Source organism: Triturus cristatus, chromosome 3_2, assembly GCF_964204655.1.
Source record: "Triturus cristatus chromosome 3_2, aTriCri1.1, whole genome shotgun sequence".
Classification (NCBI taxonomy): Eukaryota; Metazoa; Chordata; class Amphibia; order Caudata; family Salamandridae; genus Triturus; species Triturus cristatus.
Window position 1 is genome coordinate 686,750,448 of NC_140584.1, and position 16,345 is coordinate 686,766,792.

At 44.8% G+C, this 16,345-nt stretch overlaps 1 protein-coding gene across 2 annotated transcripts in view; it reads left to right on the top strand.

Annotated features, from left to right (window-relative positions):
• Window positions 1-361: 361 nt before the first annotated feature.
• LOC146857972 (peroxisomal bifunctional enzyme-like) overlaps window positions 362-16,345 on the top strand; it is a 357,734-nt gene continuing 341,750 nt past the window's right edge. The window contains exons 1-2 of one of the 2 annotated variants that reach the window (XM_085648736.1): window positions 362-420; window positions 8,847-8,936. In XM_085648736.1, the coding sequence (XP_085504862.1) occupies window positions 8,863-8,936 (74 nt within the window). In that variant the 5' untranslated portion in view covers window positions 362-420; window positions 8,847-8,862. Of the gene's footprint in view, window positions 421-8,756; window positions 8,937-16,345 lie in introns of those variants that run through there. The other variant, XM_085648735.1, reaches the window with a different exon arrangement.

Genomic DNA, 16,345 nt, shown 5'->3' on the forward strand with positions numbered 1-16,345 from the left:
GTTATGCAACTGTTGCATGGCTAAACACTTATAAGGTCCCAAAGGCGAGACCTATTGGCTATGCCAATGCTTGTCTACCTTTTCCGTTCTGTTCTCAGCGAAGTGCTGAAGCTACAGGCATGTGTGAGGTAATGATAGTCTGAGCTGAATTTGGTATTCCACAGACGTGAGTATTCAGCGGGCAGCCCGGACGTGTCTGCCGCTTCTGCCGCTTTCTTAGTTTATATTTCAAAAGATACCCGAAGGGCGCGGGATACACAATGTTATAACACGTGTCGCCAGTAGTCATGTGACTTTCTCTTTTCCCATAAATCCTAGCTGTACGTTTACGTACAGATAATGTATTTACTCAATATCCCCTACGAGCTGTAATGGAAATAATCACGTGACTATGAGGAGTGAAAAGAAAACAGACCCGAGGTAAAAATCTGTTGTGCTGCTGGTGGACGAGTGTAAGGAAACCTGGCAGTCGCGAGCTGTAATAATCCAGGCACAAACTCAGCAAATATGCATGAAAAGGAGAGACGGCCACAAAATGTGTTTTGAGATCATCTCTATGTGCGCTTCACTCTAGAAGTTCCCTTAACCCCGCTCCCACTGCCCCCGAGTCCCCAGCCAGCGCAATGCGACTTTGGACTTTGTTTTCCCTGTTTGTGGGATCATTAACAGGATTGTAACGGTCTTTGAATGTTATTTACTCTTTTATCCAGGCCAGGTCCAGAGATTGACCCAGAACTTTTTTGAACTATGTTCTGACTTTGCATTTGTATCAGCTTGTTTATTGAGGCACTTGGAGGGCAGAGGTCTGGAGGTAAAGGGCCATGTGATTTCAATACCCTGGGATATGCGGTTTCCTGTTCATTGCTTTCAGATTACTAAAATGCATTCTGGGAGTTGTAGTTTATATTTTCTTTAATGTATTTTTCTTCGGGCTTCTACTGGATATTTCATTGCTTAAAACCCGTTCGAGACTCGAGTGATATGTTTTTTTTTCTGCTTGAAACTACAGTTTAAGGAACTACAGATATTTTAACTCTCACAGTGCTGGCTCCCTTCACCCAGTGAGGAGACAGTATCCCATCATACGCAGGCAGGAAAACCCAGCCGGAAAGTACTGCAAAGAGTGGATTCCCAGCTCTTCTTTCGAGGCTTCAAACAGCTGCTGTCCATTAAGTGGTGAAAAAGCACCCTTGTGCACCCGCACCAGCCTCAACATTTGTTCCCCATTTTATTTTATTTTGGAAAGATGAGGTTTGGTGGGGACAAAAGTGCATTTTAGGCCCTTCACAGCACACAACTTTTGATTTATTTCTATATTTGGCACGTATGGCACTATTTGACATATATTCCTCTGCTGCGTGCCTTTAAAATGTTTCAATACCATCATGTGCACTTCACTAATACACGAAGAATGCCATGCAGTTATTTTTTTGTAATGGGGTGTGCAGCATGATATACAAGACTCCTGAACCATGTTACCCTTAGGCAATGCCTGACTCCAATTCTCTTGGTAAAGACTTGGGGGCATATTAGCAAGGGCGGTATCGCAGCTTTAGCGGCACTTTTTGCCGCTAAAGCGGCGATATTTCTATTGCCCTATTAGCAAGCTGTCGCCAACAGCTTTATGGCGAAAGCAACCGTTTTGGGTGCTGCTTTGCATGTGTGCGCTATTTATCGCTAATGACATGTAAAGTGGGTGTTCCTCCACACAACACCTTCGCAAACACTCGCTAGCACAGCTTCGGGATATTAGCAAGGCTGCACAAGTCCCACGATGCGAGCTTGGAAGCCGCGCTAAGCCCCCGTTATCGCAGGTTTTTAACACCTGCTAAAAATACAACTTAGCCATCTTTAACATGGGAGGTGGATTGCATGGCTGAGTCCGTTCCTGTCTATCAGCAAGGTTTGCAGTATCGCAGTGAAATCATCGCTTGTTTTCCCGCGATACAGCATGTTATCACGGCTATCGCCTTGGAGATATGCGTTGCTAATCACGCGCTATCGGAGCAATATAACACAGCGATATCCGGCGAAAAGAAAATGAGTGCTAAGCGATATTTATCGCAAAGCGTTGCTAATATGCCCCTTGATATATTTCCAATAGTCACCAATGAAAACATCCTGATGCTTGAGGAAAGAGCAGAGCAAGTCTCAAGCTCTGTAACATGGCGCATGCTCCCTCTACTGCTCAACCGATAACAACATGAGAAATTCTATCTAATACACACAGAACCCTCATTATTATCATATGTCCAAAGGGATTTGACATGAATGAGGCAAGTGCCGTTCTTCTAGCCAACAGTTAGAAAATAATTAAATGCCATGCCACCTGCTGCATGGGCATATCCTCCTGCTATTTAATTGTACAATCAGAATTTTCGTGATGTTTCCTAGTGACTGGAATCAAGAAGCTGCGCTAGGGTGTCTGCTGGGCTTTATCTCGTTACTCCTCTCGGAAGACCCCCATGCATGGTACGGGTGTGATATTTCACAGCGTCGCACTGGCCTATAGGGAAATTAGGCAGCGCCCAGCTGGCTAATCAGGGGCATAGCTTCAGGGGGTGTTCACTTACACCCTACTAATAAATATATTTTCGGGTAAATAGTTTGGTTCAGGGGCTTTCAGTCAGGTATGGTCAGGTGCCTATTGGCTTCCACCAGGAATTTTCACATACACACACACACACACAAACGTACACACACATTCTCCCTCTCTATTTTGAAAGTCTTCAAAATTGTTCGTTATTTTTCAAAATATTGTGTTCTCTCTCTCCTTTTTGTATCTCTTTAGCTCCTTTCATGCGCCCTGATTGTCGTATTTTAAAATTACGTTGTCACGTGATTGTGTGAAAATCTGAAGCTCACACCCTAAATCTTATTGACAAATCTACGCCCCTGCTGGCAGGGCATTGTGTGGGCCTATCTTTGGCTGTTTGTGGGCCTCTTTTATAGTTCGCTGGGCTGATTTATACTGTTGATTTCCCTGATCTTGAAACAAACATTGGCCGTTGACTGCTCAAATCCTTGCAGTCTTCCATTCTTGTGAAACCCTTATATAGTATGTCTTTACAAACTCTAAACTCCCGCCTCAGAGAGTTTGGCATAGGGCCACCAAGCTGGCGGCTATAGAAAAGGTGAGGAGGAAGATTATCAAAGAAATGAGGGCCTTTTGCAGGGAGCAAGGTGTGAGAAGTTGGCCTGATATGTAGTGCTCACTATTCTAGTGATCACTGTGTATCATTCCAAACGACCCTTATTGATGATTGGTTGTAAGTCAACCTTATAGACCAGCTATCCTAGTAGCGTGGACAAGAGCAGTCTTCAGGCTAAACTCTAGAGGGCGTGTTAAGCCAGCTGTTTACCATCACATATATCCCTTGAACACCAAGTGAAAGGACACCACACAAGTTGTTATGAAAATAAAGGATATTTATTTATAACAAGACTACCCTGGCTCTTTATGAGTCAGGGAGCTAAGCACACTACAAAACTCTTATGAAAATACTTCTGGTTGCACAATTTACACAAATGCCCGAAGGGCACGAAACCATTTACACTGCAAGTGGAATGGGAAAGGTTAGATAGTTTAAAGTTACTGATTCCGGAGGAATCCGATCAGTGGGACTAAACGAAAAAGGAACTGGACCCTTGTAGAGTGAACCTACGTTGGAGCACTGAGATGCTCGAGTTACCTAGCATAGAGGCTGCGGCTGCGTGGGGTTCAGCAAGATGTCGGGAGTCCTCGTTGTAGTCTCAGGAGCCTGAAAGAAGAAGTTGCTGGCAGGCGACCAGTGTTGATGTTCAGAGAGATCCAAGCCTGGATCGGTGATGAAGAAAACCTGAAAGCAGAGGGGACTCAGTTCTCAACCGCTAGCCAGCGATCGTGTGGGTACCAGGAAGGTACCGGCTGAAGTCACCTCGACCAGGTGAGTGGATGACGTCTTGACTCGGCTGTTCCTCGGACCAGGAGGCGCGGCGGCGACCAGGATGGAGGGCGAGCTGTCCCACGAAGGTGTCTGCTGTCGATGATGCTGGGCCCAGGAATGGGGCAGCAGGTCTTGGCAGTGGCAAACACACGCGGTGGAGTCAAGATGGCGTTGGGAGTGGACCAGGAGGGTCCGAGGTACTCCTCTGTTGAAGGGGAATAAGAGCCAGTCTGGAGCAACCAGACCAGTGATGAAAGTCTGTCGTGGTGCGTTGTGAAGAGGGCCACAAGCCGGTCGGCGAGTGGTCGGACAACGCGGTGAGCAACAAGGAGCAGAAGGGCCCCCACGCAGATCTCGTGGATGCTGGGGAGGCAGACTTTGGTGCTGGAGCCGCTCAGGGTTAGGGCTTCTCAAACCCTAGGTGCACTCACTCGAGGGTCCCTCGGTGGGCGTGCTAGATAAGCGTCGTGCAGGTTCTGAAGATGGCCGGTCCCGCAGGTCTCGTCACACCTACGAATCTCAGCTGGGCTGATGATGTAGGTAGAGGTCAGAGATGGCAGGGAACCCGGGTCTCGTCGAGCTGGGCAGTCTTGATCCGTGGGAGAGACGTACAGCAAACCGCAAGCGCTTAGGAGGTGCCTGCTGGTGCAGGGTGGCTACTCCTTAGCCACAAGGGAGAGTCTTCAGAAATAGTCAAGAGTTCCTTTCGTGGAAAGTAGTTCAAGATTCAGAATTATCCAATTTGGGAAGGGGACCCGCTCCCACCTTTATTCTAGGAAAAAGGGGCTGGCCCGTGACTAGGTCCTACCTATGGGTGGGACCAGGAGGGGGGTGGTTACACCCCTATCCTTTGTCCGGCTTCGCCCCAGCTCAGGGGCTGGTGTGCCCCCGAAACTGGTTTGAGCCGGGCTATGCACAGTGAGCACGGGGTGCCACTTGCAATCACCTTCCTTTCAGCCCTGCCTACCTGGGATACACAAACCCTGTCTGGGATGGTGCTAACACCGCCCTCGACAGGAATTCCTTTGTCCAAGCTCCCCTCGCTGGAAGGTCTCCCAGCAGCAGGAGGTCAGACTTGTGTCTGGTGGCAGCATCCATTTTGTGATGCTGAGGCTTGAGTCAACTTTAACCGGGGTTCAAGGTTACTTCCATGTCGTGTCCCTCTAGAAGGGTGGAATGCTAACCCCGTCGCCAGAACTGGCGAGGGGTTCGTATTCCAATTCGTATGACACCTTACTCGACATGTTTGGGTGATGCGATGCCAAAGTTAGCAAATAACCGCGAGGATTATAATGTACTTTAAGGTAGTTGGCCCGCGTCACCATGGAACGGCTATTAGGATTTGGTTCCGCAAGCCGTCGACGGGCTCAGCTCGCGCCAGAGCACCATCTCACATGATTCCCAGCACTCTGCCTTCAGGATTGATAAGGCCTGCCCTAGGAGTGACTGACAGGAATCCATGCGTCCATTTTAGGGTTAGGTATAGGAATACTACACCTACAGCAACGGGTGATTACACCACCTTGCCCCAGCTGTCGTGCAGCCAGTTGTGTCAGATTTGGGCGGCCATCCAGGGGTGGCATAATACATGCTGCAGCCCCTGGTAGGCCCTGGGTACACCGATGCCCTGGATACCTGTGGTATGCTGATACAGGGACTGATAAGGCGGCCCAGTTCCAATTAGTGGATGCACCTAATGTACATGTGTGTTAATTTCGAGAGAGAACAGCTAGGCTGTGGGTCTGATTGGCAGGCCCACAGCCGGGGAAAGTCGTAAACCAATGAAGCAAAAGCAAAAAATCTGGGTGATCATAGGATTGCAGACCCTACTCTCCTACACAAGGGATCAGTAGAATTGAGCACGCAGACTTGGGGTATTTAGGAATTTTTCCGCTGGGATGGAGTTTATCTTTTGTATTATGGTGTGCAGTTATATTAGTTGCAGGTACAGAACATAGTGGCTAAATTGTTGAATGTGTGTTAGTGACCAGTGGGGTGGTGTGGGGGCAGCAGAAAAAGTAAAGGCCGGTCCTTTTTCTGGGTGGCAGTTGGCTGAGTTGGGTTAGCCAAGTTTATTGTTGTTTAAAGCGACAATTGAGTTTGAAAAGGAATGGGTAGACAAGCTCACGCTTGGACGAAGCAGGAAGTTTAAGGTTCAATAGGAAGTTAAGTTAGTTTGAGGTTAATAGTGGCAGTAAACCTGTATGAGAGGTTCACAGTCTCAATTGCTGAAGATCAGCCCAGGAGAAGGGGGAGGGACATTTAGGGGTGGGGTAGTTTAACATAGGTAATAGATTATGTATATGGTGAGGTTTTAGTTTTGTAAGGAGAAAGATCCAGGGTTTATATATGTGATGCGCACGTGTTTCAATAAAAATGCCCTTTTTCACACAAATGCAGTGTACGTGGTCTGTGCCAGTGGCGTAACGAAAGTTTAAGGGGCCCCCCCTGCAATGTACAAGGAGGGGCCCCTGCTCCGGATTTAATCCAGAGTGCTCAGGTCCGAGTACTCTGCTGAAGGGGCCCCCTGCAGCTCGGGGCCCCCCCTGCACCGCAGGGGATGCGGGGGCCTGTGTTACACCCCTGGTCTGTGCTGCTCCCCTTATCCCCAGTGGGGTTTTGGGGGGCAGCTGACAACAAGGAGGTCTGCCCCCTGGGATTATTTGTGGAATGGAGCAGTCCAGCAAATGCTGCAGGTTGGGCTCGATTTAGGTTACTTTGTAGCCCGGCGTTTAAAAGCAGCCATTTTGCACTGCCAGCTACCATTTTATAGTGGTGACACAGTGGCTGGTAGTAGAGCCCAGTGCGCTTTTTCCCACCCGCCCACTCCTTAATTATGAGGTTTCAGGGTCAGGTTATTTTGAGGTTGGTGTATCTTGGCTAGCTTATAATTGGAAGAGGTGTACGGGGGAAGAGCAGCATGTATGGTTGTCGCTTTGAAGCAGGTGAGTAGCGGTTGGCCGAGAAGTTGGCATGGGTTAGCCAAGTTTATTGTTGTTTACAGCGGCAATCCAGGCTGATATGGGACGGGAAGACAAGCTCACGCTTGGACGAGGCAGGAAGTTTAAGGTTCATTAGGAAGTTAAGTTAGTTAGATGTTAATAGTGGCAGTAAACCTGTATGAGAGGTTAAAGGTCTCCGTTGCTTAAGATCAGCCCAGGAGAAGATAGAGACTTGCAGGTCTGTTTTGTAGTGAGGTTGCGGGAGGTTGTAGGGGTTGGGGGTAGTTTAACATAGGTAACAGAGCTGTATAGTGAGGTTTTAGTTTTGTATGGCGAAAGGCCCAGGATCTTTATGTGATGTGCACCTGTTTCAGTAAATGCGGTCTTTTTCACACAAATCTGGTGTCAGTGGTCTATGCTACTTCCCCTCTCTCATGTCCCTATATTGTTTATTAACCAAGAACAGGTCGTGCTATCCCTGCCTTTTAGACATGCACCTTTGATTATCATTTTTAACATGTGTGTATCACTTTTTAAAGAGACCCGAGCATGTTTGCTTCACCCTCACCCAGTGCGCCGCTGTCTGCTGGTTCAAATACTTCCATGTTCATTGTTTGAATAAATAACCATTTGGTTTCCAGAATAGTTTTATCTAAGAGTTACTGTTTTGAATCACAGTGTTGTGTCTGGTAGCACAATGCAGTAACCGAAAGGCAACATGAAGCAGCGCTCTATGAAACTTCTCAATAAAAACATACATGTGTCATGTTCTGTATCATGTTGTGTGCATGGCCTTGATGTGTTCAAATTGACCCGCTTTACTGCGGCTGGGTCATTGTCTTACAGGGAAACTTGGGCTTTTGCAGTCTGTGCTGCACTGATGTGGATGTGGATGTGCATTGCTGGTTGTGCATGTGAAGGAAGCTTGCACTGCAGTTGCCCATCTTGTTGTGTTTGTGTGTGAAATGCCGAAAATATTTTTGTGATTACTAAAAACAAAATGATTGACATTGGAAATACTTGTTTATGTAAGAAATGAACTCACCAATGGGATGTTACCAGGGCTACGCCCCCCCCCCAAGATTACTGAGGTTTTATAAAACACTTTTGAAAATGTGTTGATCCAGGCAGTTGAGCCGGGGGTTGCTGGGGGCGGAAGGCACCTGCACTTATTTTTGGGGACCAGCACTTACTTCGCCACATCAGACATTTCCCGAGGCCAACAGAGGAAAAACACAAAACAAAAAGACGGAGAAAAGGAAACACAGAAAATTCGTAACCAAGGGAGAAAGCAGACACCTTTTAAAAGTAAGAAAACGTGGCAGCATGGAGTGGCTGGTAGTGAGTAAAGAGGCCTGGGGTGGATTCAGGGCTGTGCACGCTTAATATTCGCACTCTCTGACCAGCCACGGGTGTCCGAGCAGCACTTTGAGCACCGGCACCTATTTTTTATTTTACAAATAAAACACTGGATCCAGGTTTTTTAATGTAAGCCTCACAGGGTCCTTCAATACAGGACAATTCACCTCACATGACCATTGCACTCAAGGAGTGCATTTTGAAAATCAACGTGAAATTACAATATTCAGATAAGTAGCATAACTAGGGGCCTTGTCTAGTTTATAAAAATGACAATCAAGTGACAAACACCCCTCTCAGTTTGGTAGAAACAGCTTGCAGGGGTAAGAAGAAGGGTTTAATGATTACTTAAAGATTGGACACCGAGGGTAAAATACGGTGATATGAACTGGCTGGGTGAGAGTGCAAACGGAGGCAGGCATTTTGGCTCATTAATGTGCTTGCGCTGCTCTCGCCATGAACTGATTGGCCAATGGATTGAGTGTTTGTGTGAAAGGGGCGGGTCCGAGTTCTACAACACCCCTCACCTGCAGTTCAGAGTAGTCCACGTCTGGCACAGGAAGCGAAGCTTTGTGCATCTCTTCTTCCGTCATTTGACTTATTTCTGTGTGTTTTGCAGTGTCTGAAGAAGTAAAATGTCGGCTTTTAAGCACATTTTGGGTCCAGTCGCTTTGATAACCATACGCAACCCACCTGTGAACGCATTAAGGTAAGTAGAATCACTGCCGTTTTTGCGTTCAAGCTCCTGCTTCTGCGGGTTGGCGCTTTGCATGTCCTGGCAGTCAAATACGATGTCACAGAATAAAAGCACAGCCGTGTACAACAATTAAGGTACTGTTTTCACCCCTGCGAGTTATATGCATTCAATGTGCTTTAATTACACAGTAGTGTCTTTTTCTTTAAACTGATCACCAGTGATCTGTAAAGGTGTATGCGTCCTCCAGCACCCTGCTGTGCAGCATACATGCTATTCCACTGGTCATTATTATTGGTCACTTCGGGTTCATTTCGGTTGTCTTCATGACTGGCCTGCTAATTTCGATGATGGGTTTGCTCACTCACTGTAGAGCAACTCAGTGCAGAGACGACCACATATTTTTATTCGCCTATAGTGAGTGACGTGAATGCATTTATTTAGTACATTTCCTTATGTTAGTGCTTTATTTTTGGACCGTACAGTGGGTAAGGTTTGCCTCTTTCTGTTTTTGAGCTGTGCTGTCTCAAATAATACACTAACTCTATTTTGCGCCCTGTTCGGAATTGCAAGTTGTGCGAAATTACTTATCGACCAGAATTTCCCCTAGTTGGATTTCCGCAGGATACTCCTTGCAGGAGAGCAAACTTCCTAATTTGTCAGGGGAGCTGAGCTAGTTATTGGGCACAACCTGTGGCCTCGCGGACATCAAAAGAAGTGAAGTCGCAGGACGAGGTTTCGTCTGCAATTATAAAGCACTGACGCGCTTCAAAGCCTTCAGGCAATGCACCAAAGTTCACTCTGCACCAGTGCCTGAAACATGACCCACTTTAAGCTGCTGTCATAAAGAGTGAAGTGAGACAGGCATCTGAAACGCTGGACAATCTTGCAAAAATTGGAACGATCCACCACTGTACTTTTGACCCACAAGGTGGGCTTGATAATATTTGTTTTTATCAACTTTTATTTAAAAAAAAAAAAAAAAACTTAGGTTGAAACATGTTAATACATGGAATGACAACAGGCATCCAATACTAAAAGCATACGGTTCAGGCATATTTTCTTTTGATGCCAGTAACTAATAGGTTAAATCACTCAGGGTGCAAAGCCACCCATTTGCATCTCCTCTAAATCGCTTTAAACTCCTTATCATTTTATTTAAGCTATCTAACTGCAGCTCATTTGAAGAAGGAATGATGTTAACTTTCGACTGTTCCCTTGGAGTACACATGAGAAGAACCTGCCTTTATGATCCTCCTTTTCTGGCTGCAGTAAAATATGTTTCCCAATAACATGTTCTCACTTGAGGTAGCCAAAACACCCACCACTGCCAAGTAGATCCATGTCCTGTGTGATACGTTTTCCCAGTCCTGGTGGTTTTTCTGAATTTATATTGTATTCTGGGATATGGAGTTTTGCTTTTAGCACAGTAAGACTAGGCTAAACAATGTAAGCATGCCAAGAGCTCTTGGCTTAAAAGTCTAGACTGACTGAAGGTGTGAAACTTGTCATGAGCCCACTTGGCATCTACCAACATCACTTGTAGAAAAGCACCATATGCAGAGTTTTGCAAGCAGTATAGCAGCAGAAGTACTAGTGGAGTGAGAGACTTATTAACATGTACAAATATGCCCCAAAATCTGCAAAGAATGGCAACCTCAGCTCAGCCAGTTTTGCGACCTGTTTTTCAGGGAACCAAGAATGAGCCCATTCAAGGGCAACACTGTGTAATTCAATTAGCATCAACCTATCCCCCAGGAAGCATTTTTGAATTAAAGTTTTAGTTTGCTTAAGAACAATGGAAAATTAGCTACAGTGTTTTTTATTAAAGGATAACCTTGCCAAAAAAACAGCATGAATTACTGTCCCTGATACGGCGAGTTCTACAACATCTTTAAGCAGTATATGAGCCATAATCAATGAAGGCACGGATCCCTTCATTAATGTATAAATGTTTTCTTAAGAGCAAGTGAAAAGTACTGTATAGTGCCACTCTTTAGTGTCAATAAAGTAACTATCAACCATGGCTTTTTGCACTTGCATGATGGCTTTTTAGGCCCATATGTATACTAAAAAAATGAAACTATTAGTCCCACAATGCAACATCCTATTGGCTGAAAAGTCTGTAATAATGGTACATGTGATACAATAGATCTTTGGAGTTACTAAAAGTCACAAGAAAAGCAAAGTATGCATGTGCACTGGACACATAGGGCAGTGGAGAGATGCATATGGAGAGGAAATTTGTGAGAAAACGGAGATATCTAACCAGTGGGAAGAGGTTGATACTTCTAAGAGAAGTTGTGCATAATGTGAAATAATACCTGTAGGAAAGTACCCCTTTTTGACAGTCACCCCCCACTTTTTTGCCCTAGTACTGATGCTTTTTAACTGAAAGCGCAATGGGTCCCTGCTAACCAGGCCCCCAAAGCCAGTGCTATTTCCCTTTAAAACAGGTAAATGTCTAATTGTAACCCAATTGACAAGGACTTTAGCACCCCTGTAAGTCCCTAGTAAAATGGTACCTCTGTTACCCAGGGCGTGGGTACTTAAGAGGGTCCTTACGGGCTACAACATGGATCATGCCACCCAAAGGGACTTGCACAAAATCTACATGCAGCCTGCCATTGAAGGATTCCTGAACTGGTGCAAACCATTTTGAAAACACAACATGGCACACTCCCTGTGTGCTAGGCCCATGCACACTGCATATACTTTTGTAAGTCACACCTTCATCAGGTCTTCGAGCCCTAAGGTAGGGTATGTTATATTATGTCTAAGGACATATCTGCGTGAGCAGATATGCCCCTGTGATATCTGGTTCCATTGTCACAGCATTGCAAGTGATCAGGAAGCCATGTTAATCAGATGTACTGGACACTGGTCATTAGGAGTTACGCAGCTACATAATGACTTCACTGAAAATAATGGTGTTTTGGTATCAAACACCTCGTTTTAATAAATACACGCTGATGCCATTGTTGGATTTATTAATATTTATATAACATAGCTTCCTTTTGGGAAAAGTATTTGTATACTGAAATAGACAAAGCACAATCACTTAGATGAAAGTATGGGAGAGGTAGTTAGGGAAGACTCCATACTGAGAACATATGCAAGTAATAATACAAACACACAAGACCGCTGTGAAGATGTCCGATATATATTGTGCAACAGCATATATATAAAATTACGTGTTCCATATAAAACAGGAACCCATGAAAACAAATATACAACAAAATGTTAACATACAAGCATAGGAAACAAGGGTTTCCAGAACCAAAAACAAACCACCTAAATTTGATGTACACAACATTTCTACACCAAGCCTTTCGATTAAAAGGATTGTACTGCAGGGATCATTTAGTATGGTTTGCGAAGTTTCGACCCACTATGAAATATGGTGTCTAATCAGGACAATATAAGGAGAAAGACGCCTGATCTAAAACCATTGCACCACCAAAAAAGTGCTCACACTATAGAGTATTATAATAAAACATAAACCTCACATACCTTTGGTAAAACACCAAGTAGCTCTATCTTTACATGCTAAAATGCATATAGTCATCTCATGAAAGTGCAGTAAGAGAGGTGATGATTTTGGGGTCCTCCCTAACCTATAGAGAGAACCAAGCAGATGCCTTGAACACAAAGAACACATCATGCTGAATCATTCGGCGGTGGTCCCATCCTCCTAGGACCACATCAAGCACAGTTATGGGCAAAAATACAATCCCAACCAAAGGCCCTGCAAAGCAGTGAATATTATAGTATCCAATATCAAAATATTCCTCAAGTGGCAGGGCTCTCCAGGCTCAGCTGAGAGCTAATACTATAATATTCACTGCACTCTGGAATCTCGCCCCATAATGCTTTCCTGGGCCTTTGGTTGGCATTGTATTTTTCCCATAACTTTGCTTGGGGTGGACCTGGGAGGATGGGACCACCACCGAATCGTTGAGCATGATATGCTCTTTGTGTTCAAGGCATCTGCTTGGTCCTCCCCCTAGGTTAGGGTGGACCCCAAAATCATCACATCTCTCATTGCCTGATATTTTTAGAAGCTTACTTTTGTGGATTGGTTATATGCTTTTAAGCATGTAAAGGTAAAGTTGTTTTATCAAAGGGTTGTGCGTGCAGTAGCTAACTCCAGTGTTTTTGCATGGATTCCGTGTTTTAGTTGTAGTTGGCAAATTTCTGCACTCCACTGAAACTCCCCTCATCTCATCCCAATTAATAAAACGGAAACCTCACATACCATTAGTAAAACAAGTAATTCTATCTTTACATGCTAAAGTGCATATAGTCATCCCACAAAAGTGAAAAGGAAAATATAGCAAGCAGTGAGAGAGGTGATGATTTCGGGGTCTTCCCTAACCTAGGGAGAGAACCAAGCAGATGCATTGAACACAAAGAGATCATGCTGAACGATTCGGTGGTGGTCCCATCCTCCTAGGACTACCCCAAGCATAGTTATGATCAAAAATACAATCCCAACCAAAGGCCCTGCAAAACATTATGGGTCGAGATTCTAGAGTGCAATGAATATTATAGTGTCCAATATCAAAGCATTCCTCTATGGGCAGGCTCTCCCAGCTCAGCTGAGAGCTAATAACATAATATTCACTGCACTCTAATTTCGCCCCATAATGCTTTGCTGGGCCTTTGGTTGGCATTGCTTTGCTTGGGGTGGTCCTAGGGGGGGATGGGACCACCACCAAATTGTTCAGCTTGATATGCCCAATGTGTTCAAGGCATCTGCTTGGTCCTCCCCCTAGGTTAGGGGGGGACCCCAAAATCATCACCTCTCTAATTGCCTGATATTTTTTCAAAGGTCACTTTTGTGAATTGGTTATATGCTTTTTAACATGTAAAGATAAAGTTGTTTTATCAACGGGTTGTGGGTACAGTAGCTTACTCCGCTACGTGGCAGACTCTCCGTTACCAATTCTCCGCAACCTCTGCTAGCGGAGCGGAGTTCATTGCCCACGGTTACCATTTGCAAGTATTTCAATGCAGCGGAGTTCATTGCCCACGGTTACCATTTGCAAGTATTTCAATGCAGTGTATGTTTCTCCCTTTGGATAACATCACAGTGTTCGAGCCTCGTTATTTGAGCATTTTACTGTTTAACTGCAAAAATCCTAATTCCGAAAGTACTTGCTGATCTTGGTGCCTAAAATTACATAACATTTTGCTTTTTTTTTTTTTTTATTGGGCTCAGACTTCTTTTTAAGTGAGTGTCTCATTTATTGACTCTGTGTGTGCAACAAATGCTTATCACTCCCCTCTGTGCTGCTTGCCAACACTACCATCGTAAGAGCACTTGGGAATATTAAAGTGAGCCCCTGTAAACCAATAAGGGTCGCCTGGACTGTTTGCATGGTACACCCCTACATTTGGTACACTACATAAACAGCCAGCTTCCTACAATACCTAATTACTCTTCGCTTCCTACAGTACCTAATTACTGTTCCAGCAAACAAATGTAAAGACTCCATTGCAAATTAACACAAAAATGAAACCTCATGCTTGGAAAATAAGTCTACAGTAAATCCTAAGGAACACAAAAAGAGCAATAACTAAATATTTCTTGACATGTGAACCACTGTGAGCTCTATAGTTTCATGTGATATGCTAGAAGAAAGTTTAAAAGTCACAAAAGTTCAGTGCCTAGTCTACCAAAAACAACCCTGACTATGTGTTCTGACAGCTTTTTCCTGAAACATATTCCCGTGTCTTTGACAAAGGATTCACTCGTGGCAGTAATATGTGTATTCAAAGGGCATGTGCTTTCAAAGAGTACAACTGAATTGCCCCAAGGCGCTCTTAATAAGATATTGGAACTGAGGTGGACAAAGTTACTTGCCTGCGATCGCACAGTTTGGTAAAGTGGGTTAACTGGAATTCAAAGTTCAGCCTCCTGGAAAAAGGCTGCAACTTAGACAGTGTATGAACAGCTACTAAGACTTTAGTCATATGCCCAGCTTCACCCCCACCAGCCAGCTATGAGCAACATGTAATCAAGAAGTCTTACCCAATATACACCAAAAAGGAAATAGTCATTTTAAAACACAACCTAGCACCCTCATTATTTTGCACATAAGTGGAAAATGATGCTTAGCTGTACGACAAAGATCCAAATCCAGAAACACTGACCTCAGCCTGCCAGTGCCGGCTTTTGGGCGGTGCGAGCGGTGCCACGGTCATGGGGGGTGCCATTTGTGCTCTGAAATCGGAGCCAGTCACACTGCCCAAAAGCCTGCACTGTTCAACACTGTTGTCCCTCTTTCTTTTCCACGATGTTAATCTTCGTAGAAATATAAGAGAGAACAGGGTTAAACAGACCAGGAGATACGTTTTATGCCCACCCATGCGCTGCAGTAAATATTTGCTTTGGGGCAAAATAAAATAGGTTTCGCGTGTACGTTCAGGTGTTTCATTTAATTGATCTAGCCACATAGAGCCGAGCTCTGCTCTCTACTCGCACCATCAGTAAGTTGTAGGCAGGGCTGGCTCTGTACATATATATGGTTTTAAAAGCACTTGCTGCTGCATTCGTTGCCTCCAGCAATTTTCAGCAACAATAAACATGTGGTGATTAATGTTCTTTCAGGAGAGAGACTGGAGTTTTGTCTAGTGGAAGTTTTGATTCATTGTAAGGTAGCACAGAGGGTTAATATGCCTGAGGCAAAGAAGGTGCACCATGCACATCACAAAGAGTATATAATGTAAATAAGTCAGTGGATTACTGCTTGTGTCAGAGAGATCCTATTGTTACTTGCAGTTTATATGTTAAAATCCTAATGTCGAGCAGTGAGCAGTCATCAAAGAGCTGCATGAAAACTGCATGGTATAGGTTAGAGCATTATGATTTTCTCCCCAGTCTTTCATTATCCGAATGTTGCAAAATGGGTTCATTTGGGCAGAAATCGGTTCTTATTAATTAAAGAGAAACCCCAACAATGGTGTTAAGTTTTATATTCTAAATTTGTGCTTCTCCAGACCAAGCACTCTTAAACTATACTGCCTACAAGTATGGCTGACATGACTCCTATTGTAGTCCTCTGTCTTATGGAACGTTTCCCATACACTGATTAACACATGTTTAATTGATTCAGTGGCGTAGCAAGGGGTAAGGGGGGGGCGGTCCACCCCAGGTGGCACGAGTTTTAGCAGAGGCGGCCTCCCCCGCTCTTACCAGCCGTCTTGGGGCGGCAATCCCCCCCCCCCCCTCTTCAATTGACCGCCTTGAGGCAGCAACTGCAGTGACCGCCACGGGCAGCCAAAGGGCTAGCTACGCCACTGGATTGATTGTCTCTGTGTAATGTGTGTGATGTAAAAGGGTTTGATACCCTACATGGTATCCGTGGTGCTATAAAACTAATTTAATGCATCTGTGAGAGAGTAGTTATGGAGACTTA